A 24,194-nucleotide genomic window follows, 5' to 3' on the forward strand; every position below is an offset into this window, starting at 1 on the left:
GTTAAGACCGCATAGCTTTCACCAGTAGGGTTTTTGTTACACAAGAGAGGAATTTGGCCACTGAATATGAGAATATTTTGCTGCTATCGGGTCAGTCTGCTGGCTTTAACCTTGCTTTTGTCCCAGTCTCTTCTTCAAACGTTAACTTTCCCCTAAATTTCAATGGTCATGAACTCAGACTGCCTACGCTTACACAATGTGGGATGTTACTTGTGGTCACGGTTGACATTTTTGTAACTTTTTTAGCTTTATCTGGTCATTGGGATGGTATACTTGGTCCTGCTATAAACATACTTTTCTACATTCCTGTTAGGGTTTTTTTCAAACGTAAGCCTTTATTTTTCTTTTAGAATTAAGTTCAGTTCAGTTAATAACTTTATTTCGGCCAGCTCGGGCCATAAAAGTACATCATTACAATCATAAAACCACAAAAAGAAAAGTAAAAAATTAGATAACGATAGACAATACAATACAATCATATACCTACATTTGTTATAGTATAAAAATATTAGCTAGCCATTATCATAAAATCAGTTATAAAATTCATTTAGGGTTGTTACTTAAAAAAATAGAATTGATAAGTAGTGCAAATGACCCCAATGTATAAGCCTCCATAGATTTGTTAAAAAGGGGCACACATAAGGCTCTCCACACAATCACTTCAGAAAGCCCTTGGCCTTATGCCACATACCATTCAGGAAGCGCGAAACAGCAAAAACAATAGGGGGATGGGTGTCATATTTTAATATCCTATAGGCCCGTAATCAGTGCCTAAACCCTAGGTTTCTGCATATTGGGGCTAACCATCGTTTGCATGGTGCAAAGTATACAGGGCAGAGGAAAAGAACGCGAATTTCAGACTCTACCTTACGTTGGCACGCCGGGCATTCTTCCTTCTTTTCTTTATCCCATTTGCTGGTGAATGTCATAAGTGGAAGAGTCCCCAATCTAAATTGAATATAGAGTTTCCTAGCCAGAGGAGGATAGATCAAATCCAGGTACTCTTCTTTTCTATATTCGGCCTTTACTTGTAGAAACTCTAGAGGTGGACATTTCTTGAGAATTGTCAAATTATGGTGCCCATAGAGCCGCACAAGATCCACCCTGGTTATTAGTGGGCACACTAATTCGGGTGTTTTCCAGTGGTCCTGCCTTACTATCTTTGTGCTGGGAACCCTTATGTGGGTAAGCCACGGGATTTTATTGTTAGTTAGGCCAAGTAGGACCTCCCTGAGTTCCGCTCTGTAGCAGGACAGCTCTAGTGTTGCCCAGAGCCTACGCCAGAATGTAATAGGCCTTAAAGTGATCTCTTCATCGATAGGTTGCAAGCCCAAATCCATACGGAGGGGGACTGAAGGGGTGCTACGAGGGAGACCCACTAAATGCCACATGAGAGTGTGTACTATTTTCAGGAGGTTTGAGGGCCTACAGTGTCCCCACAGTTCAGCCCCATATAGGGTAGCCCCCCTGGCCTGTGCTTTATATATTTCGATCACAGGGGCAGCTGGCTTGAACATGGCAGTTCTGTGCATTTTCATAATCCCCCCACGGTTTGTGTTAACTTCAGGCTTGCCTTGGCTAGTTGGGTATCCCACTCAAGATGTTAATACCTAGGTACTCAAAAGTCCTCACTCTCTCCAGGGTTGTGCCGTCTAGGGATGGATTTGGGCAGGTGGTCTTGGGGGGATTGAAGATCATAAATTTGGTCTTAGTTAGGTTGATCTCCAAGCCCCTCAAATTACAAAAATCAGCAAAACCATCTAGAGAGCGTTGTATGCCCATTGATGTTTTGGACAACAACAGTGTCATCCGCAAACATCAACGCAGGCACCCTCCCCGAGACTAGCCTTGGTGCATCGCTATCTTTGACCTGGTTAAATGCTCAATGAGCCCATTGATGTAAAGGCAGAATAGAGTAGGGGCAAGTACGCACCCCTGACGAACCCCCTTTTTAACAGGGAAGTGTGCAGTGAGTTCCCCATGTTTTCCACACCTTACTTAGGCATAGGTCCCCGTGTGTAGCCTCACTAGCACATCCAGAAGGTAAGGTGGGATCCCAAGGTCACACAATACTTCCCATAATTTTTCCCTGGGAACTAAGTCAAAGGCAGACTTCAGGTCGATGAATATGAGATAGAGGCTGCCACCCTCTATCTAGAATTAAAAAATCCATCCAATCTACTTTTAGAATTGGAAAATGTGGACCATTTTCTTCACTGCTGTTAATGGTAGGCCTTTCACCATGTCACCTACTAAAAAAAGAAGAAGTTATCCTACATGACAGCTCATCGAATGGGAAGAATGGGCGATTTTAAGAAGGATCATTAACGAGAGCATTAGAGCCAAAGATTGAGCATGTACAGCTACAGGTCAGGTAAATATATTTGCCTGCAGTGTTGTTTGTGGTTTTTGGGTACACAGCGGTGTCAGGAAGACTTTACATGGTTAAGACTAGCTTCCCCAGAATAGTCACAAAAGTATGATCCAGGGTCGTACATTTGCAACTGTGCGATTACGAAAGTAAAATCAAGCTGTGAAATTTGTATAGTACCATGCCTGTTGGTATGACAATATAGCACAGTGGCATAAAGTTATGACAGCAGGACAGCGAGACAATAAATGATGACAGTACAGCCCATGGGTACGCAGCTACAACAATATGGCCCCTTAACAGATACGCCAGCAATTACGTAATTATAAAACCAGTACTGAGTGGTTACAACAAAGATGACAGGACTCAAGGCTGGCATGTTATTACAGTATACATCCCAGGACCTTCTGTTGGCAGATAATGTTCCAAGGTCATAAAGCTATAACAGACTGACCACAGACTGGCGCAGTTACAACTGTATAATCTAGGACTGAGCGCACACAACAGAGTGACCTCAAAGGTGCAGTTTGAACTATGCTACCTATCCCTTCCGTGCTCCAACCTGTTGTGAAATAATAATAGTGTAGCACATAGTCAGTGAGAGATGGTTCACACAAGAGGATTTACCTGCGCAGGAGATAAGCCAGTACCTGTGCCAGATCCACGTTCTCCTCCTCATTCTCCTCGCCACTACCGTGGCGACCTGTGGACCGGCCCTCCGGCGGTTCCCCGGCACCGCCACGACTCGTGCTGCTACTGCGTGATCCCATCGCCCATGTCTGAGGAAAAGGACATCCACTCTACCTGGCCACAAAGTGACAGAATCTCTACAACACTGATAGTAGAATATTTACAGAAAATTCTACCTCGTGGCTGTACACGTTATCGACTGCTGTCCTCACTACATGATATCTCGCCGTGAACTCTGGTAGGAACTGAAGCCACGTGACACTCAAGCTCCCTTTCGGATAATTTACAACATTTACCCGTGACCCGCTAGCCTGGAATAGTCCCGAGGCTGCCTGGCCATCATCACACTTTCAGAAAATACTATCAACCGCCCACACACGATTTTAAACGATCCCAATCCACGTCAAAAGGTATCTGCTACAGCTCACCCACCGGATGACTGGCCTCCCTTGCTTATGGGCAACAATCAATCCGATCCTGAAATTGATACCAAACTTACACCCTTGAAGTAACTTTCATTAAACGAAAGCCTAACAGAGATCAGGCAATACACTAAATTAAAGCTCGATCGCTATTCCAAAGGACAGACACTAAAGTACCACCTACATAACTGTAGGCAGTACAGTCAAGACACTCGTCTGATATAGAGCAATCAGAGCCCAGAATTTTGAGGGACAAAACGCAGTGTAACAATGTCTTACGCTTTAAATGCAACGACACTAATTCACTGTTGCTTTTACTCTGCCTGACACCTGTCAGTACACAACGCACCAAAATACATTCACTGATGTCTGTTTTATAGTCGAGTCTAACACAGAAAAAGTCCGAATGTTCTACCTACCAATCATAATAGAGGTAAATAGCCCTTATCAATCAATCGGAACAAAAAGGTAATTAAAACGTAAAACGCGACCAACACTAAAAACACCACCTACAACCCAGCTAGCCTACGAGGGCAGAGGACGCAGGGCCGTCTGAACACTACCGACCTCCTCTAGGAACATGGAAACCCAAGTGACCCTGAACTCCAAAGTCTTATCTAATCTGAGCATGAAACCTCACACCTCGAAAAGACGCCCCTGCAAATGGGCAAGTCGCACGAGGAACAGCGCCGCAAGCGATCGACAGAACAAGCAGCTGGATCCTAGATGACGGTCGTACGGGGGTGCGCGCGCAGGGTGTTTACATCTTTTTCGCTGAACGGTACAGTCTGCTTCCGGGTCACGTGACGGAGTAGGGCTAGCGTGCTAACTGCTGCTTTTAGGATTGGACGGTGCTGTTGCTTGTCAAGAGTGTGCTGCACCTACGAAGTGTAGAGGGAGAGGGAGGGAATTAGGAAAAGAAGACTGGATGGTGCCGTTATAGTCTGAAACATGTATAAAGCAAAAGTGTTACGCTGGTGCCGGGCTGCACTTTTTAAGACGAGTATTGTAAATGTGGGAATTCAAAGAAATACGGTGATAGTAGTCCCACAGCAGATGTTGGAATGGAAAGCCTTCAGTGCCTGTTCCACAAAAGGGCAATTGAACGCAGAAAAGGTAAGCAATAGTTTATTCAGTGTTAGTCCGTTGTTAAGTAATAACTGGAACCTAAGAATTACTTTTAAGAAGTTGTTTATTATTCCAAATAGCACCACCAGGAGGCGCGATCTCTCTTAACAGCTAGAGCCCGACCGCAACTGTCACGGTGCTCACTCGTCATTCACAACTGAAATGCAGAGCTCGCACCGTGAGCACGAGGGTTTATACAAATAGTGAACGCTACACATCCGCCTTCTTTCAAATTAACGAACCGAAACAAAACTAATCAATAACAAACAGAATTATTAAAAATAAAAATTGTGCACATTATACCACAGTGTACAAACAATATACGAAATGATAAACAAAAACCTACAGAATTGCAACACAGAGTTAAAACACATTTTCCTCCATCCCCTTTGCAAACGTAATCAGACAGCCATGCAGATTTCCCCCGTACCATTTGCTCTTCTGAATTCTTTTCTTTATCATCTTGAACATTTCCTTCCACAGTCTCATATTCACTTCCTAGAAGTTCTCCCATTTCATGTGCCTGAACTCCTTCCTCACTTTGAGAATCCTGGTGAGTTTCATTACAACTGTACGTGTAAGATCTTTCTGTATTATATATACCTCCTTCTCCCCTTTAATAATGGCTCTTATTTCCAGATTGCACTCTTTGCCATTACTTAAATTCACAGCATTAACATTTTTTTTTTTACTTCAAAAGGTCCTATAAATTAGCTCTCGCCTTTTCTCACTTTCCAAGGTTTTTAACCTAAATCCACATTTCTACAATAATGCTAGAACCACTTACTGATCCTCTCCTACAATCATACTTAGATTTGTAATTCCTTTGGGTGCCCTCAATCTTCCACCTTATCTAATTCATATCTACATTGATAGAGGTGGATTCTAATTAAAAGAGTTGCTCTTCATTCTAGGTAACCTACCACAGGGCTTTAAGTGGGCCGTGTCTGAGCACCAGCAGTTTTTTAAAAGGGGCCTCGAAATAGGTCTCTATCGGGCTCTGTTTTGTTCCCTGGCACAGGCTGTCAGTTTTTTTCCGGACTGCAGTGACAGCAGGCGCTTGCTCACACTGCTCACTTCTCACTAATGGAGAAGTTAAAGCATGACGTTGTGCTAGATGAGCATTGTGGGGGAAGGGAAATCCTTTAAAGATAGTCTTTTTATTCTCTGGATTTCCCTTCTCTTTTTGAAACTCAGGAGCAGCTACATTGACATGGTGTCACCAGGGCTTTAAGTGGATGCTTTTTCAATATGATATACAAGCCATAGTTGCTGCTTATTTATCTTATGCAACTAACGACCATTGACAAGGCCAAAAGTTCTGACTTGTTGTATCATATATCAGGATGCAATGACAGAAACAGCAAAATACAAGTCGGGTGGCACACTATGCTAAGGACCAGAGGCACAACTAGAGCCAAATTTCGGGTGGGAGTGTCAGGGATTGACTCATACGGCGCCTGCATTGCGAGACGCAAGCCCCGAACTATGTTTCCCAGATGGCCTTCTGGGAGAAGTCTGAGTTCTTTAAATCTCGTACAAACGCATTGGAGTGTTGTACGTGATTCTGGATTGTACCGGCAACAGAACGGCTGCTCTGTTTTTCTCTGTGCAAACTTTCTGCTTGGGTTCAGCGCTCCTGTCTCGGGAAGAGACGATTTCGCTAGGATTCCGAGGCTCGGCTGAGCCGTTGAGTTTCTCGCGTCTCACGTTCGGTGAGGACGCAATCTTTATTTAAAGAATCGGCTGCGGCAGGCTTTCCTCTACGTTCCGCTCGGCAAAGCGAGAACGCGTTAACATCATCTCTGCCCACTCGCGGGTGCAGCGGGCTCCCCCACTGTTGTTTCCAGCTGCGGTGGTGTGGGCAAAACCCTGATTTACTTTCTGGAGATCCTGGACAGAGTATTTGCGGAATTCTCCATAGAAGGTGAAGGAATAGAAGGCTGTTCCCTCGTTCGAACTTCTGTCCTGGTAAAGCCTTTCAAATTACTTTGTTTTGTGAATTCTCTTATTGAAGGATCTAAATTTGGAGTTCCTAACTTTGTTCTTGTGTCAGGAGGAGCTCATGGTTTCTCCGGGCATATCTGGTGGCTGTAAACTTGTGAAAACCCAGAGTGGAGGTTCCCCAACAACCTGTTGGATATATGCAAAGAACTTCTGGAAACTATTATTTTTATGACTTTGCATTTTTTTTCTTCTGGGATACAATGGGTTGTGGAAGTGAGTATGGATGTGTTGTCAAATACGTATATCGAATGTATGACATTATGGTTTGGTTTTAATGCATGGACTTTGGTTTCTAGGTGGTATTCTCCTGGCAGTAAGAGAGGTATCTTACAAGAGCATTCAGGAAAACATTCAGGGAGGAACCTAACAAGGTATTGCTTTGGATCTAGTGAGATAATAATGAGAGTAGATAGGATATATGTACAGTATTAACGTTATGCTTTTTTTGTTGCAGGTTATCCCTTTCCACTGCTGCAACTACCCTATCCTTATCCCTCGCTTGATTGCCTCTATACTCTGTGTACTATTAGTCAGAGTGGGGGGCAGTCAGGAGGTGGACCCCTATTGAGCATTGCCCTGATCCTGAGGAGCAAGGTGGATGTTACAGGAGGGGCTGATAAAAAATTCGGGGTGGGAGGGGGGGGGGGAGGCTGCAATTCTTCCAGCAATAGGCATAGTGGAGATGCAGGAGCTCTAAGAAGGGGCGAAAATACAACAAAACCTCATTAACAAGTAAATGGTCTTTTAAAGACCTGTGAAGTACTCGGATGCGTCTCCAGTGAGACGGTCGCCAGCCTAGGAAGCTGTCTCAGCCTGGGCTGACACACACGACAGGGGCTGAAGCCCTTTGAGCCCAATGGGCGTTGCACGCCTGCTAAGTACAGATTTTTTGCTTATGGGTTTTTAAGCCATGCCCTTAATTACACTGGCCACTCCCCTTTGAGAGACCCCCCAGTTTTTTCATCCTACTTAAAGCTCTGACCTACCCCATATAATTTCAAAAGGCAAGTGACAAGTAGTTCTGTGCATCCACACCGTTTTGAGGACTTGCAACTCCCACTCATCATTTTCCTACCATCTGAATCACACCTTTAAGCACTCTATTAAACCTCTCAATCATGCCATTCCCGCTTTGATTAAAAAGTGATGAAGTATTATGTTTAATGCCAATTCTGTTGAAGTAATCTTTCGCCTTGCCTGATATAAACCTCGCTCTAATTTGGATGGGCAACCCCTCATCTGTGAATATAACATCAAGGAAATAAATATAGAACAGAATCCATGTCCACCTTGTCCCCTCTCCTGACTGTTGACCACCTTGAAATACATCAATAGCAGCAGTGGCATACTTAGACTTGGCTCCTATAGGACTCATAATGTCCACTGCAATAGTCTCCCACGGATTCTATTATAATTTAGAATCTACAGGCACAAACCCCTTTGTCATAAACTACCCTACTAACCTATCTAAGAATGCGGCACGAAAATTCAAACACAACCTAATTAGAAAACACCCACACACATTGTTTCCTGACCCCTACTTCAACCTAAACAAAAGCATAATTATTAATGACTTGATATTTTTCACCGGAAAAACAGCCAAATGGCGCATCGTCATTACGAAAATGCTTAACGTAAAAAACACAAACAACATACCACATGGCACAACATTTCTGATCATCCCATCACCAAAACTAAGAGCGGATTTATGCATAACGATCTACAAGAACGGCATTGTACTTATACAAGCAGCTAACCATGATCTAAAAAAATTTGAAAAACCGATGAACTCACCCCTTAAAGGACTCACCAGTCTAAGAAAAAACACAAATCTGGTAACCCAGGCCAGCATCTCTCTAATAAAGGTACTATAGAATGTTTGATGATGTCAGATGGGGTTTTGAGATCTAGTGGGACAGTATTCAATAGATGGCCTCAATGAGAGGTACTTAGACACAGAAGTGAGTTTGCCTGTGTTTCATATTGCTGTAAAGCAAAGCTTTAATAACATTTAGTGCAAAGCAACACAGCCTTTGCATTCTGGGCCAGAATTACAGCCAGAGTCTTTTGTTTGGGGAACTCAAGTCGCGCATAAAGTTCAGACTGTACATAAAGTCTTTTGTTGGTCAATCATTATTATGTGAAGAAGAGAAGCTGGGGTGGAACCTTCTTTGTTTTTTGCACCTTTCATATGAATTTCTTTTCTGAAACCAAAATGTTTTTTCCCCAATGTCTATGCTTGTACTATCTGGAGGGATGTTGTAGGGAACACCCAAATGCTAGAAAGTTGTACTAACATCTCTTTTGCATCTCTCAAATGCCCAGGAGGCCTGGTCCATGCTACAAAACTACTTAAAATTCCCATGGTCTCCTGTCCTTTAGGTGCCCACTGTACCTACAATGTGCAGATTTATCCAGCCTGTACATGCCTTGCATATCTTCTGTTTGCTTTATGCAAGCTGTGCTTACCTCTCCCACAGACCCAGATTACTTGCTTTACTCAACCGGTCATCATCTAGACCACCAAGTGCTCACCTGTGCTTGACTCACCCACCCTCTATTTTCCTTGCCACCCCTTATTGCACCATGCAAGAAGTGCTTGGCTCTTCAACTCGCCACAGACTCACCATGTTTGATTTACTCAACCTGCCTTAACTGACCCATCCTTTCTCTCCTCACAATTCTCACCTGAAACATCCAGTTCAAGGCACATTTGCCCTGTGCTTGACCTGCTTACCCTGGTGCGTCTCATTGTTCATTTCATTCATTTTACGTTGACATATGCTAGTTAAACTCATCCCATTGCGTTCATCTCAGCCATTTATATAAGCTATTCATCACATGTCACACCTCTAGTTCCCTGTAATCAATTCACTTGCCCACTGCTCACGTCAGGCGCCTCGTGCTCCCATTGAAGGAGCTGTGGATGGTTTTGATTGACCATAGTGGGTGCCTGCTGAATAATAGATGAAGGCTGAGACACTATTGTAGTCTGCATTGTGTTGAAGACCAGATTGAAAATGTTCCCTTTCCTTTGTGTTGGTTCTGTAACTTCAGTTTTCATGCTTACTGTGTGAAAAGTGGAGGAGGCAACAGAGAGGAAAAGGATGTAAAGATGCAAGATGTGCCCAAAAGAATGGAGGCCAAAGGGAATAGGCCTATTGTTATCCAGGTTTCTTAGTCAAATTGCCTACAATAGCTGTTGATGTGCACAATGAGAATATTCATAACTTTTATATTTCATATGTGCATAGACTCAGAGACAATCTGCATTGGTATGACATGGCCAAAATAATAAACGTTACCTTTTGCACAAGGGAGGAACAACAAAATACTCTACAGATAGCAGAAATATTTCTGTATTATCAAGCCCAATTGGCACCAAGAAAATGTGGCTCCCATTAAATGTCTGTCTCCAAGCCCCGCCTCTAGCACCGCCCACAATTGCCCCATCTCCATTCACTACTTAAATTGATGAGTACCTGCACTTATTTTTTCCCATTTAAAGCACTGGGTAACGTGGTATACTCACACTTCTCAGCTTAACCCTTACACCTGGAGGAGGAGCAGGGAAAGCCTGAAATGAGAAATAAAACCTTACCAGGCCGAAGGGAGTGCTATTCAAGCCGATAACAAGCACAAAAACACCAGCCTCCAACTCGGCACTGTTTTTCCAATTCCATGCAGGTTTCAATTAGAATATTCCTGCCAGATTCGCATATAGGTCCAGTGCGGTGGTGCCCCAACTAGTCGCCAACTTGTTAAGTAATCACTGGAACCAAAGTATTACTTTTAAGAAGTTGTTTATTACTCATAGTGCCCACACCGTCACCCGCTCCTCCCCGCACATGAAAACATTTTACCCATAAAAGATACACCAAACACTTTGTTTATGGGTAAGGAACTGCTGCAGGTTTATTATCATACAACCATAGTATGACATTTGTGGGTCATCTTACGGGCGATCCAGGGCAGACCCCCTCGCTGCCCCGCCCGCCTGGAGAGCCCGCCAGCACGGTAGGTCGACGCCCGGACAGTGCGCACCTTGTAGATCCTTATCGCTGACTCCCGCCCCTTATAGGGCGGAGCGGAATGGCACACCCCCGGTTGTTTCAGGCCCCCCAACCGCCCGAAGGACTAGCGGAGCGCCGTCGTGGTTTCCGGAACCTCCTGCGGCTCACGGTCTTAGGCTCGTGCACCCTTACTGTGCCGGGCAGAGGTACCCTTACTGTACCCATCTGCCGCAGAGGTACCCTTACTGTACCCGTCTGCCTCCAGAACGCCCTGTAACTCCGCCTGCAACACAGAAAAAACATTAAAACGTTCCAATAATTTCGCGCCGCCTGACATGCTGCTGGGTGAGCGGACAGGGTAGGTGCAGCACTCGAGGGGGGGCGGACGGACGCAGCCCGAGGACGGTGGCCGAGCACTGGGCAGAGGCAGGAAGCAGAGGTCGCGGCAAGGGCGGGCCAGGCCCTATATACCTGGCCTGGCACGCCCACCCCAGGTAGGCCCTCCCCCGACTGGAGTGGCATGCAGGTACCTGGGAGGGGCATGGGGCTCCCTGGGTTCCCTCCCAACCCCAGCGCACGAGGAAAAACAGGGAGCGGGGGCTGTACTAGTTGTCACTAAGGGGGCTGCCCTGCCAATGTCCCCCTGCGTGGGACGCAGGCAGCGGCATAGTGCCCACACCGTCACCCGCTCCTCCCCGCACATGAAAACATTTTACCCATAAAAGATACACCAGACACTTTGTTTATGGGTAAAGAACTGCTGCAGGTTTATTATCATACAACCATAGTACGACATTGGTGGGTCATCTTACGGGCGATCCAGGGCAGGCAGCCCCTCGCTGCCCCGCCTGCCTGGAGAGCCCGCCAGCACGGTGGGTCGACGCCCGGACGGTGCGCACCTTGTAGATCCTTATCTCGGACTCCCGCCCCTTTTAGGGCGGAGCGGAATGGCACACCCCCGGTTGGTTCAGGCCCCCCAACCGCCCGAAGGACTAACGGAGCGCCGTCGTGGTTTCCGTAACCTCCTGCGGCTCACGGTCTTAGGCTCGTGCGCCCTTACTGTGCCGGGCAGAGGTACCCTTACTGTACCCGTCTGCCGCAGAGGTACCCTTACTGTACCCGTCTGCCGCAGAAGTACCCTTACTGTACCTGTCTGCCTCCAGATCGCCCTGTAACTCCGCCACAGCTCTGGAGGAGGCTACCGTGGATGCCAGGGCCCCCCACACCAGAGTACCCTAGTGACATCCTGCAGCCGCGAGTGCATCTTGTAAATCTAGTAGGAAAAAATCCATGCCAACCTTGGACAAGTGCACCCCATCCTTTTCGTAGTAACCCTCTATTTTCTCTTGGATCAATGCATGCCTAATGAATCCTAGGCCCCTTCGTTCCATGAACCTCTGCATGGACTTATTGACCCTCTTGCGTGAATGTTCAACTGCAGCTGTGGATCTGGCGCCCCGCCATTCCCTGCGTGGCACGATCTCGGACCACACCAGTTCGCACGCTCCCATCCTGTTGCTAATCGCCATGATATCAGACTGCATGTTCTGGAGTAGCACCCTCCTCCCCTTGGAGACCGAGTCATTGCCCCCCAAGTGGATTATCAGGACGTGAGGTGGGGGACCCCTACCCAGGTGCTGCTCCAGGCACTTCCTTAGGTCGTTCCATTTCATCCCCGGGGAGCCCAACTATACCAACTGCGTCTGAGTGAAACCCCTGCTCCAGTCCCTGAGAGCCGCCCACTGTTCCAACCTTGTCACGTACGAATGTCCCATCACCCACACTCGACGGCCTGTTGGAGAAAGGAGGACGCCAGTTTGTCACAAGTTACTTTTTAATTCTTGAGCACTGCACGCGACATTCTGAATAGATCACTCTTAAATTGCCTAAACACTGCACACAAAAAGTCAATACGTCATACTTACATGATGGTAACTTCTACCAAATGCCTCTTTGACCGTCCTCACTTGGGGTATTAAGGGCGGATGTACCGTTGGAAACAGTTTGAATTCCAACGCCCCACTCCTTTGACGCCTTCCGGCCCCATGCCTGCCTTAAATGCAGCCGTGGCCGCACCGATCCTGAAGGAATGGCTTGCGAACCTCTTCCCATACCCTGCTAATCCTGATTTGGACAGGGCTGCCCTCATGATGCGGTCGAGCTGAAACCTGGTCAATGGTGTCTCATCCCCATGGATTAGAAATTGTCCCGCCACCGCTGGACTTATCCTCAGGAACTCCTTAACTGTTGTAACCGGGCAGTATCTAGGGTCCCCCAACGCCTGCAGCACAATGGTCGTGCCCCGCCCAGTTTGGCCAGTCTTAGACCTCCGGATACAGAGTGCCAAAGCGTCTGTTGCACAGACCTCCAACATACTTAAAGCTGTCCCCGTTCTATCTGTATTAGATTTGGCTACCAACTCACTTACCCTGAAAGCCCCGAAAAATGCCAGGCAGAACGCTGTGGTGAATAACCGTGCCTCAAAAGGAGAGTTGGTGACCCAGCGTAGGGCGTCTATCATCCGCTGTAGTGAAGGGAAATCTATGGGCGCCCTGGTGTCTGGGGTAGCCCTTTCCTCCCGAGCCCACCCCCGCAGCGCTGCCCTCACTCTGAAAGAACTGGTAGGATCCATACCCCCGTTGAGCTTGGCGTCATGTCTCAAGGCCGCTAGGTGGCCGCATAACCATGAGTGTGATTTGCCTGTTTCTTTCGCCCAAACCACAAATGTCTCCACCTGTTCCTCAAGACTCAGGGCCCCTGCTTCTGACGCCTCCATGACTGCCCTAAATGTGAGCAACTGGGAGCCATATTTCCTTCGTATTGCTGGAGCCAGGGCTCGCTCGCCCATCCTCTTCAGTCGCTCCCCCACCGTAGCAGTCGCCATAGGGATGCCGGGAATGGTGTCATCGCCGCCGTTGCCTGCGGCCAGGCCTCTCGGAAACGGAGCCACTGAAACCGAGAGAGAGTGTCAGCTGCCAAATTCTTCACACCAGCAATGTGTCGCGCCCTGAACTCTATATTTTTGTGTAGGCCCCTCTTCACTAGCTCTCTGAGTTAGCTCAACACAAGGGGGCAGGTGGCAGATAACCCATTGATTCCCTGTACCACTGCCATGTTATCTGACCAAAACACTACCTTCCTGTCGCCCAACTTCTCTGGCCATAAATGCAACGCCGCTACAATGGGGAAGAGCTCCAAGACAGTAATGTTGTCCGTGATCCCCTTCTTCCGCCAAACATTGGGCCATCGCATGGCGCACCATTCATCCCCCAGGATCACTCCAAAGCCCTCTCTGCCTGACGCATCTGAAAACAAGCCCAGTTCCTGGCTGTCCACCCAGGGGGCCCTCCACATGACTGTCCCGTTATAGTGATCTAGAAACTCAGCCCGCATTGCTAGATCTGCTTTCAGACCAGAACTCAAACGGACCAGGTGGTGTTTTTTAATTACGCCGGCCGTGGCCCTTGCTAACCTGCGGGAGAAGACCCTGCCAGCCGGTATCAAACGAGCTGCGAAGTTCAGCTTGCCCAAGAGGCTCTGGATGGCCCCCAAAGTCGCCTTATCCCTGCCCAGTAATGCCAGAATTTCCTGCTGCAAACCACAGACCTTATCCGCAGGGAGCCTGGATTCACCCTTGATGGTATCAAGCTCGATGCCCAAAAGAGTCAGTACCTGCGCAGGACCTTTGGTCTTACCTGGAGCACTCGAGGGGGGGCGGACGGACGCAGCCCGAGGACGGTGGCCGAGCACTGGGCAGAGGCAGGAAGCAGAGGTCGCGGCAAGGGCGGGCCAGGCCCTATATACCTGGCCTGGCACGCCCACCCCAGGAAGGCCCTCCCCCGACTGGAGTGGCATGCAGGTACCTGGGAGGGGCATGGGCTCCCTGGGTTCCCTCCCAACCCCAGCGCACGAGGAAAAACGGGGGGAGGGGCCTGGAGTAGTGGTCACTAAGGGAGCTGCCCTGCCAATGTCCCCCTGCGTGGGACGCGGGCAGCGGCAAAGTAGCACCATCAGGGGGCTATTTCGTCCTTTCCGATCAGCTAGTGCCTGCAACTGCGACGGTGCTAACTTGTCATTCCAAACTGGAATGCAAAGCACGCACAGTGAGCCCGAGTGCCAATACAAATAGTAAACACTATATCCTTGCATAAAAAAAGGTGACCATATGATTCCATGTCTCCCTGACGCAACTTTTCCAGTTCTGGTTATGATTTACTGGGAGCTGTTGTCTTGTTTCATTTTAATTTATCCAATTGGAGCAACACACATGGTACAGATGATATTTAAATGCAAAGTACAGAAACGGACACATGTCGACATGAAGCTATCTGGTTACCCATCTGTGTACAGCACCATCAGGGAGCCAACCAGCAACTTTTAAAATTCAGGCATTAGTGCCTGGTTGCTTACCATTAATCGTCATTTATTCTTAGTCTGGAGTCTCCTCGTCACAAAAAAAGTAATGACTGAGACGAGGACAGAGGGACAAAGGAATACTTCTTTGTTCTGTGTGACATCTTCAACTAGAAGTGTTTGTTTTGTCCAACAGCATTTTGTCTGCTGGGATTTGTGTGAAACTAGAAGTTTTTAAATTGACCAAAAGTGTTACACAAGGCACAGGGGTGCTTGATGCTGGGCTTGCCTATATCATTCATGAGGCTGACCCCAAATGAAAAGCTCAATATTATAATGACAAAAAAGGACGTGAGGTTTCAACAGTGGGGCATACTACATGATTTGTAGTACAGTCACTTGAACCATGGTGCAAAATCAGTTCATTGTCTAGTTCATGCATGTAAACGGCAAGCATTGAGAATATCAGTCTGATGTGCAGTAAAGGTGGTTTCTGGAGTACAAACACAATTCCCAAACCACAGATATCTGTGGAGTCCACATTGAGTGCCCTGTTTTCGCACCTTACTGACCCCTATAAACCTTTTGTGTCCGCTGATAACTCTCCAACAATTGTTGTTGGGACGAGCAGTGACAGAGTACTATATAATTTAGGTAGTACTTCATAATCCTAAGGGGAAAAAAGTGGTACAATTTGCATGATTAATGGGGGCCGTTTAACAGTGCATGGCTTATAGGGTGTTAATTGTAGTTTGGCCTGTATGGTTGTAGTGTTTGGTTAGCAGAGATCTAAACATGTTCAGTTGGAACTGTTAGCAGTGCTGAAGATGAGGTGTTGCTTAGAATTTAAGAATAGACATTTTCACAATTGTGGGTGAGGTAGCGAATGAACAAAGCCTGGCACAGACATTCCTGAACCATCAAAGGTAGGCATAGGATGTCACGGGGCAATGAAAATGTGGGCAAGGGTCCTACGGTCCCCTACCCTGCCACAATTTTAAAAAATGTATTTAAAGTTTACTCCAGGGATGTCCATCTCTTAGAGGAAAATGATGTAATTCATTAAATCCATTTGCAAGCCCCTTCTTGCAAGCACTGTGAATTTGGTTGTGGCTCACCAACTGCAGATAATGTTGGCTGCCACTAAATAATGAGATGCTGCAGTAAAGCATTTATTATTTATTTATTTAAGTAGCTTATACAGCGCGCAGCTACCCCCGAAGGGGTGTCCCGGCGCTAAAACAGGAACTCGCGACTAGAGAGGGGAGGCAGGAGGAATGGAGAACAGGATCATATTCTAGAGAAGAGCCACGTTTTTAATTTGCTGCGGAAAAGGGATTCTGAAGGGCAAAACCTGAGGTCAGGTGGGAGACAGTTCCATAGTTTAGCAGTCGTCACGCTAAACCCTCTGCCGCCCATTCTGGATCGTCGAAAGCGAGGTGCAGTCAGGAGACATAGATTATTGGATCTCAGAGTTCTCACTGATTGAGATATTACCACTCGCTTTTTCAGATATCCTGGCCCTAGACCGTTGAAGGCACGAAAGGCGAGGGTGAGAATCTTGAATTGAATGCGGCTTGCAATGGGGAGCCAGTGAAGCTCTTTGCAATAAAAAGCAACCGACTGACGGTAAGGGATATTTCCAATCAGTCTAGCTGCCGCGTTCTGCACGATCTGGAGGCGATCAATCAAGTATTGAGGGGCACCAGCGTATAGACTGTTGGCGTAATCTAAATGAGATGTGATGAGGGCCTGAGTGATAGTTCTACGGACATCTAAAGGGAGGTAAGGAAAAATCTTTTTAATCATGCGAAGTTTCGCGAAGCAGGCTGAGGTGACCTTGTTAATTTGCGTTTTACAGGAGAGTGAGTCATCAAACTGAAAGCCAAGGTTATGTGCTGATTGGACCGGGGAGGGCGGGGGGTTAAGCGCGGTGGGCCACCACAGGCTAGGGGATATTGGAACTTTCTGGTTAAAGAATAAGACCTCTGTCTTATCAGTATTGAGCCTAAGGTGGTTGATGGTCATCCAGGCACAGATGTTATCCAAACAGTGGCGGAAGTTGGCAAAGGTGGAGTCCGAGTGGTCTCTAAAAGAGAATATCAGCTGAGTATCGTCAGCATAAGAGACCACCCTGACCCCACAGGACTCCACCACTGTAGCCAAGGGAGCGAGATAGACTCGCTCCCTTGATAGATAGCTCCCTTGAGCTCCCTCGAGATAGATTTGCTCCTGTTATGTAAGAACCTCCTGCAGGTAAATCCAGGTTGCAAAGTCTTCCAACTTCGCATGGCCCTCTAGGTATCAGTAGACTTGTTGGATAATTTTGTGTCCCCTAAAAGAGTTGGTAAGTATGTGCCCAATGCATGATGATGAGATGTAGAGGTCATTTTGGGGTTCAAATTATATCAACAGTGATGACAGCTTCTGAAAGGACCATATACAAACTTGTCCACCATGCTGGTACTGGGCAGAGGTCAATAAATACCTATATAGCAAAGTAATAATTTTCAAATGCAAATATTGACCATAGTCATACATCTAAAAAAGAAAAAAGCAATTACTATAAGCGATAAATGCTGAAAGAGGATTGTGCATTTTAGTTGTAAACAGAAGATGTCAGAAGCAGTACCATCAAGCTATTAGTAAACAACCTTGGTGATCACACAACAAGAAATTGGAAAAATAACATGAATGTGTGTATATTCAGTGTAGCAACGAGTGCCTGCAATTAAATCCATAATCAGTGTCAGTTATTTAAAACAAGCATTGGCTCTGGCTTTAATGGATTATTGTATGATAATGTTGAGCATTACAAGTAAATGGCATGGGAATAGATATGTATTTGTGTGGCAGCAAAGAACTATAAATAATATTATTGTAGGTTAGAAGGTGACAGTTGTACTGTCAAGCTAGACCTAATAATCCATGTAGGTTAATAACTGCCCTCCCCCGATCTCTGCTGCTGCCAGAGAAAAAAGGCATAATCTATCTGGTAATCTAAGAAACATTTGATAGCAGTCCATTGTGTGTACCCTAGAAAGTTCAAGCTTACGCGGCTGGATAATAAGCAAACTTATCACAACTGCCTGGCTGGCAAGCACATTTTTTGTGGAAGCACACAACGTTTGGCCAAAGGCACGCCTACTCCTTGTTTCCTTTGACAGACTACAGGGGCTTGTCCAAAGACCCTGAACCAGGGACACTCAATAATACCACCTAACAAGCGGTTCAGGTAAATAATTCTGATTTAGACCATCAGACTTTGGAAAGAAAAATAATTATACAAAGAAAAAAGAATGAAGGAGCCTATACAGACAATTAAACAGTTTTACAAAAACACTTATAATTTATTAAGCATATAATTATTAAAAAGGTTCAGAATGGAACCAGAACGCTCGAAGGGGGACAGTTGGCAAAACAAAAACAAACAATTCACATGCCAAACAAGTGGCTAAAAACAGACGTTATATATACAAAAAGGAACAACCAATACAAAATGATGTGTCCTTCACAAATTATGGCCACAAAAAGCGTCGACGGCGTTTCAACCGCTAGATGAATGTGCGGTCATCATCAGGACAGAAGTTCATTTGAGCGTTTGAATTTCTCTATAGAGATTACATAAATATGGTAGGCTTCTTCAGAGGAAAAAACTGGGGAAGGAAAGAAGGGGAAAAGGAGAAAAAGGGAGAGAAACCCTGTGTGGCTAATCAAGGTCAAGGCAAGGAGATAGAAAAAGCTACCACCACACTGCTCGTGAATTCATTAACCACTTACATAATTATAAGAGGAAAGAATAATAACCTTGGAGTAAAACAAGCCAGTTATAATTACAATGGCGAATAGATGAAAATATCAGTTCTGAAAAAGAAATGAATATGCAAATTGGAAACATGCTACTAATGCATTGGGATCCAATTGTGGTACCCAGCTGAACCTAAAACTTACTTCAAGCGATCAAGCATGGAGGCAGTCCAATGTTTTATTTCAGGCGTGTGAATACTGCCTTCCAATGTCACCAATACAGTTTGATCCGGTGAATGGGCTCTAAGTCACACATCACCGTTATGCCCAATAAATCGGCTGTAAAAACAAAATATGTGCCATATATAAACTAAAAAAAACACATATAGGAAATAACCAAATAGTGGTTATACATTGCTCAATCAGTAAACTGGAATTACAAAAGGGAATAAATCCTTTGTAGTAACTCACTTCAGCACAGAATGCTGCCGCATAGAAAATGCGTCAACCACAGAGGGGACGCGTTTTATCAGTCTGTTATAAGGCAACCCAAAAAGTGTCACTCTTGTTCAACAATTAGACTACGCTTTTAATCTCAACAGAGCCACACTCGATACGAGCATGTCACCTGAAAAGGCGACCCATGCTCCATGTTGTTAAAAAGATAGCGGGAGTTTCAGCACAATTAGAGACATTAGCCAGACTAAACCATGTTAGTCCTTGGTGATGGATAATTTACAATCAGCCATTATGTACAAAGTATGTAAAGAATAACCCTTTAGTGATAGACATATACAACGCGTCAACCCCGCAGTGGACGCGTGTTTGTATCTACCAAAGTTACAGTATTTAGTGCTATCCGCTCGATAAATATTACTCGGCAGAAGCCACTTACCCAATACGGTCTCGAAGTGTGCTCACGGAAGGTCTCCCGACACAGCGTTAACCCCCGGATGCCGGCAATGCATGTAGAAATAGTAAACGGCCATGCGCATCATGCGTTAATGGCAGACATATTGGAACAGGAATTTACCAAAAGGTGTGAGCACCATTTTGGAACGGGGCAATTATAAATGTTCATATAAGGCGCCCCACCACACACTAATTATTATTACATATATAATGCCAATTGGCATTCTCTTTCGCAAACAGCAGATTAGAAGAACAATGTCTTCATAATACTGTTGTAGGCAGTGTATACTTAGAGTATCTAAAAAAGGGTGCCAACAAAAAACGCACCATATCTGGAAATATTCCAAATGATGTAGGGCCCAGAAAGAGCATAGATGAAAAATATAATTAGGCTTGGGCATAAAATATATATTCTAATGTGCAATATGTAAAAAGTGCCCAATACCTAGTAATCTATGGTAAGAATAGGACTAAAAATAAAAAATGAAGAGAAATGAAGAAAAGTGTTTTCCCATGAAAAAGTCTAGTTACATAATAACAAGACTAGAACACCCTCAAAGTGTAAAACCACATTATGGGGCCGATTAGGATGGCGGACGGACTTGCGTCCGTCCGCCACCCTTGAGGAGGAGGGAACGTCCGCAGGGGCTGCGGCGTTCCCTCCGTGCTGATTAGGATGTGACCGCCAGGGTGGCGGTCACATCCTCTATATTTAACATTGCGGCGGGTGCAGCTTCAAGCTGCACCCGCCGCAATGTTAAAAAAGCATGTTTTACATTTACATGCACAAAGCGGCCGGCACCGCACGGTGCCTGCTGCTTTGTGCACGCAAATGCAGGGGGGTACCATAGGTACCCCCCATGTGCACCCCCCACCCCCCATTCACCAAGGGGGCCCGCAACGGGCCCCCAAAGTGAATGTCCGTATGCTTTTCCATGGCGGAAAAGCCGCCGTGGAAAAGCATGTATTCACGAACATCCTAATATGGCGGACGGTGTCTCATAGACACCGCCTGCCATGTTATAGCTTTTCCGCCACGGTCGGAAGCCGACCGCGGCGGAAAAGCGGCGGACGGAATTCCAGACCCACCAGCCATCCTAATTTGGCGGTGGGTCTTTGGAGGCTCCGCAGCGGTTTTTCCGCATCCTCCAGGCCGGCGGACACTTCCGCCGGCCCGGAGGATGCGGAAAAACCGCCATCCTAATCGGCCCCTAAGTACATACAAATAGTACATAGAGAAGTCATATAATGTAACAATACCATCAATACATACAGATATGCAGGTTTACCACATCATATAGTGAGCTCAGCTAGTTACAATCGAGTGACATTCTCCCAGAGAGTTGAGCCCACAGTTGATGCTATTACAGCGGAGCATCCACCAACACTCCATTCTGTTCAAAATATTAGAGATGCTCCCACCTCTTTCAGGAGTTTTCACTACCTCTATAACCTGCCAACGCATGTCGCCAGGGCCATGGCTAAGCTGTTGATAGTGTGCCACTAGGGGTGCATTCTCAGTTTGGCAACGTATACGGCTTTTATGTTGTCCAAGTTGTGTTTTAATTTTTTGGGTCGTTTGTCCGATATAGATCAGGTCGCATTGACACCAAATTGCATATATGACGTTCGCCGTATTGCAATTCGAAATTGCGAATTTGTAGAAATAGTTTCTTTAAAAATGACTACTTTCGTGAAGCCGATATTCTGTCAAAAAAATTGATACAACGTGGCTATCCCCGCAAACTTGTTAAACGCTCGATGAAATGAGCATGGTATAATCCTCGGGATGTCCTGTTGATCCCTAAAACAAAAAAACCCATGACCCGCATCCCATGCGTGACCACATTTGGTACTCGCAGCAACCAAATTTCTGGTATTATTAAGAAACCCTGGGCACTGGTAGTGGCCACTGGGATTACCAATGAGATACCGCTGTTTTCTTATAAACGAGGTAAAAATCTTCGTGATCATTTGGTGCGAGCAGCTTTGCCTCGCGCTGAGAGCCCCACTTTACCATCTATGTGGGGCCTCAATAAAACTGTCGGACATTATAAATGTGGCGGCTGCCTCATGTGTGTGTCTTGCCTGAATACTAAACAGTTTGTACATGGGAACATCAAACACGACCTGCGCAGTCTTTCAAAGTGCAAATTCCAGCATGTCTGTATCTGGATCCTCGTATGTGGGAATAGTAAAGATTCAAAGGCCCTTAGGGACGCGTTTCACATCAATATACCGCTGTAGTGATTCAGCGTCCCACCACTTTGATAACTCTTTCCTGTATAATCTTTCCAGAGTACTCAACAGAGCTTGTAAGTTGAACTCTGTACTTATGCTTGATATGGCTTCTAGTTCATCATTGCTGGGTTCCGTTTGGCAAAAAATAATTTATCTGCCGTCTGTTTGCGACGAGCTTCTAATCCACTTGCCATCATATAGCTCTTTCAATGTCCCTGCAAGAGACCTGTGCGTTGGTTGTAACTTGTGATTGTCTATTAGCTCACACACTCTCCTTTGCCCCTGGGTTTGTGAGCTGATGCGGCGTATCGGTGTGTCCCAGCCAAAATCCACGTCCGCGGAGCCACGAGCACCTCAACCCCTGCACTAGAGCGTACTCCTCAACTCTGCCCCGCGATTTGGCCACGGCACTCCAAACGCACCCCGGCTCGTGTCTAAAAGTGCTCACCGGTGTCTCTCAGCACAATCATGGCTGTTAATGTTGCTGATAACCAATCCAATGGTCATAAGTCACTATGCCCAGACTTCCGATGTCACAACCCAACGGGGGTCAGCTCGATCTCCGTAACATTTAACATCCACAAGTTCCGGTTAAGAGATCCTGGGCTGTCGTGGGCAGTCCAAAGTTAGGCTACCGGCAGTCCTAAATCTTTTCTCCAAAAAGAACCTTCAATTAAGGAAAAACATGGACACCCAGGGCTTCTTGCAAAGCATTTATTCGGCAAGTAGAAAAACGACGCGTTTCTCCATTACGGCTTGATCACGCTCGTCAAACACTGAGAATCGCCATCTTTAAATACACCTCCTCAGTTCATAGTAAAACCACCATAGTGCAGTAAATAACAAATGAGCCAAACTGGTGGACATGTGTCCAAGTTTTTCCTTAATTGAAGGTTCATTTTGGAGGAAAAAAAATTATATATATATAATATATATATATATATATATATATATATATGTATATATATATAAAGCTATACATACCAATATTAGATTTGTTTTGGTTTTTTCCATTAATTAATTAGTATTATTTGATTTTGTTATTTTTTATTTATGTAGTAATGATTTTTAAGTTAGAAGTATATTGAAATGTTAACTTTACACATACCTTCTGTATAATCATATTTATATGTTGTGATATGAGTGATCATTATAGAGCCCCAAAAGCATGCAGTCGAATACTTATATGTTATTTATGTAATGACCAATATACATTTTAAGCATCAATATAAGTAGTGTATATATTTTAACCATAAGTAATATATACATTTCTTAAGCATTAATATTATTGTTATTCATAAGTAATATGTGCATTTGTACAAAGAGATGCACATATCTGAATACATACATAAAATCAAAGTATACATGTTTACAAACACAAATATATGCACCATTGGTGTCATGTGCATACTACTGCTGTACATTTTTATTTTAAATATGGTGGTCTTATCGGGAAGAGCTAGGTCTTGAGTAACCTTCTGAAGATAAGATGGTTATCTGTGGTTCTTGTTTGTGGTGATGAATTCCATAGTTTAGCCACTTGAACAAAGAAAGAAGTTCCACTCATGTTTTTTTCTTTTATGCTGGGATTTTGAGGCAGGGTAATGATGGGGGTAGATGATCCAACACAAGGGGTGAAACAATTTCTCCAAGCGTCGGCCTTTACCCACACAAAAAAGCCCATTACACTATCTTGGAATATGGTTGCATTCGCATTGTACATCCTTATACAACTGCAACCTCCCCCTTATTAGATTTACTCTACAAAGACTTGTATAGATAAAGAAACTGGAGCTTTCCTGGATGGCCCGGATTAATAGTATTTGATTGAGCTTTCTGCCTCGCCTTCTACATGTTGCACACAAACACTTCCACTTATTTTCCCTAAACAAGCTTTTAAAGAGATACAAACGAAACTACTGCAATTCACATGGGAAACAAAATCTCATAGAGTGGCTAGAACTCCCTTCTGTAAAAGCCAAAAAGAGGGAGACCTGGAACTACCTGACATACCCTGTCACATTCTGGCAGCCCTGATCAGCCCAGCGATTTTGTGGATGCAACGTGAGAAACGTACCCCCTGGGTTCAGCTTGTAAGAGCATATTCACCTGTCCCTCTCAGGCCTTGAAAAATCCTCTCGCAATTGCAAGTGAAATTTTAGCAGGTCGAGCTATTTTTAGCACTTACTCAACCCTGCTGGTGAGTAAACTTAAGCTGGAAGAATCAGGTGTTCTGTTCCTTCAGAAAGTGAATGAACAATTAAAACGCCTTTAAATCTTGTTTTATCTTGACACATTTGCCAACTGCTC

The 24,194-nt window shown here is 45.4% G+C and overlaps 1 protein-coding gene across 7 annotated transcripts in view; it reads right to left on the reverse strand.

Annotated features, from left to right (window-relative positions):
• Positions 1 to 24,194, reverse strand: part of DCAF11 (DDB1 and CUL4 associated factor 11) — a 717,991-nt gene that overhangs the window by 580,349 nt on the left and 113,448 nt on the right. The window contains exon 1 of one of the 7 annotated variants that reach the window (XM_078644967.1): positions 2,999 to 4,256. The exons of 2 other annotated variants lie outside the window; for them this stretch is intronic. In XM_078644967.1, coding sequence (XP_078501093.1) covers positions 2,999 to 3,141 — 143 coding nt within the window. In that variant the 5' untranslated portion in view covers positions 3,142 to 4,256. Of the gene's footprint in view, positions 1 to 2,998; positions 4,262 to 24,194 lie in introns of those variants that run through there. 4 more of the 7 variants (XM_078644965.1, XM_078644971.1, XM_078644969.1 and 1 more) reach the window with 4 other exon arrangements.

This window comes from Lissotriton helveticus, chromosome 5_1 (genome assembly GCF_964261635.1).
Source record: "Lissotriton helveticus chromosome 5_1, aLisHel1.1, whole genome shotgun sequence".
Taxonomy (NCBI): Eukaryota; Metazoa; Chordata; class Amphibia; order Caudata; family Salamandridae; genus Lissotriton; species Lissotriton helveticus.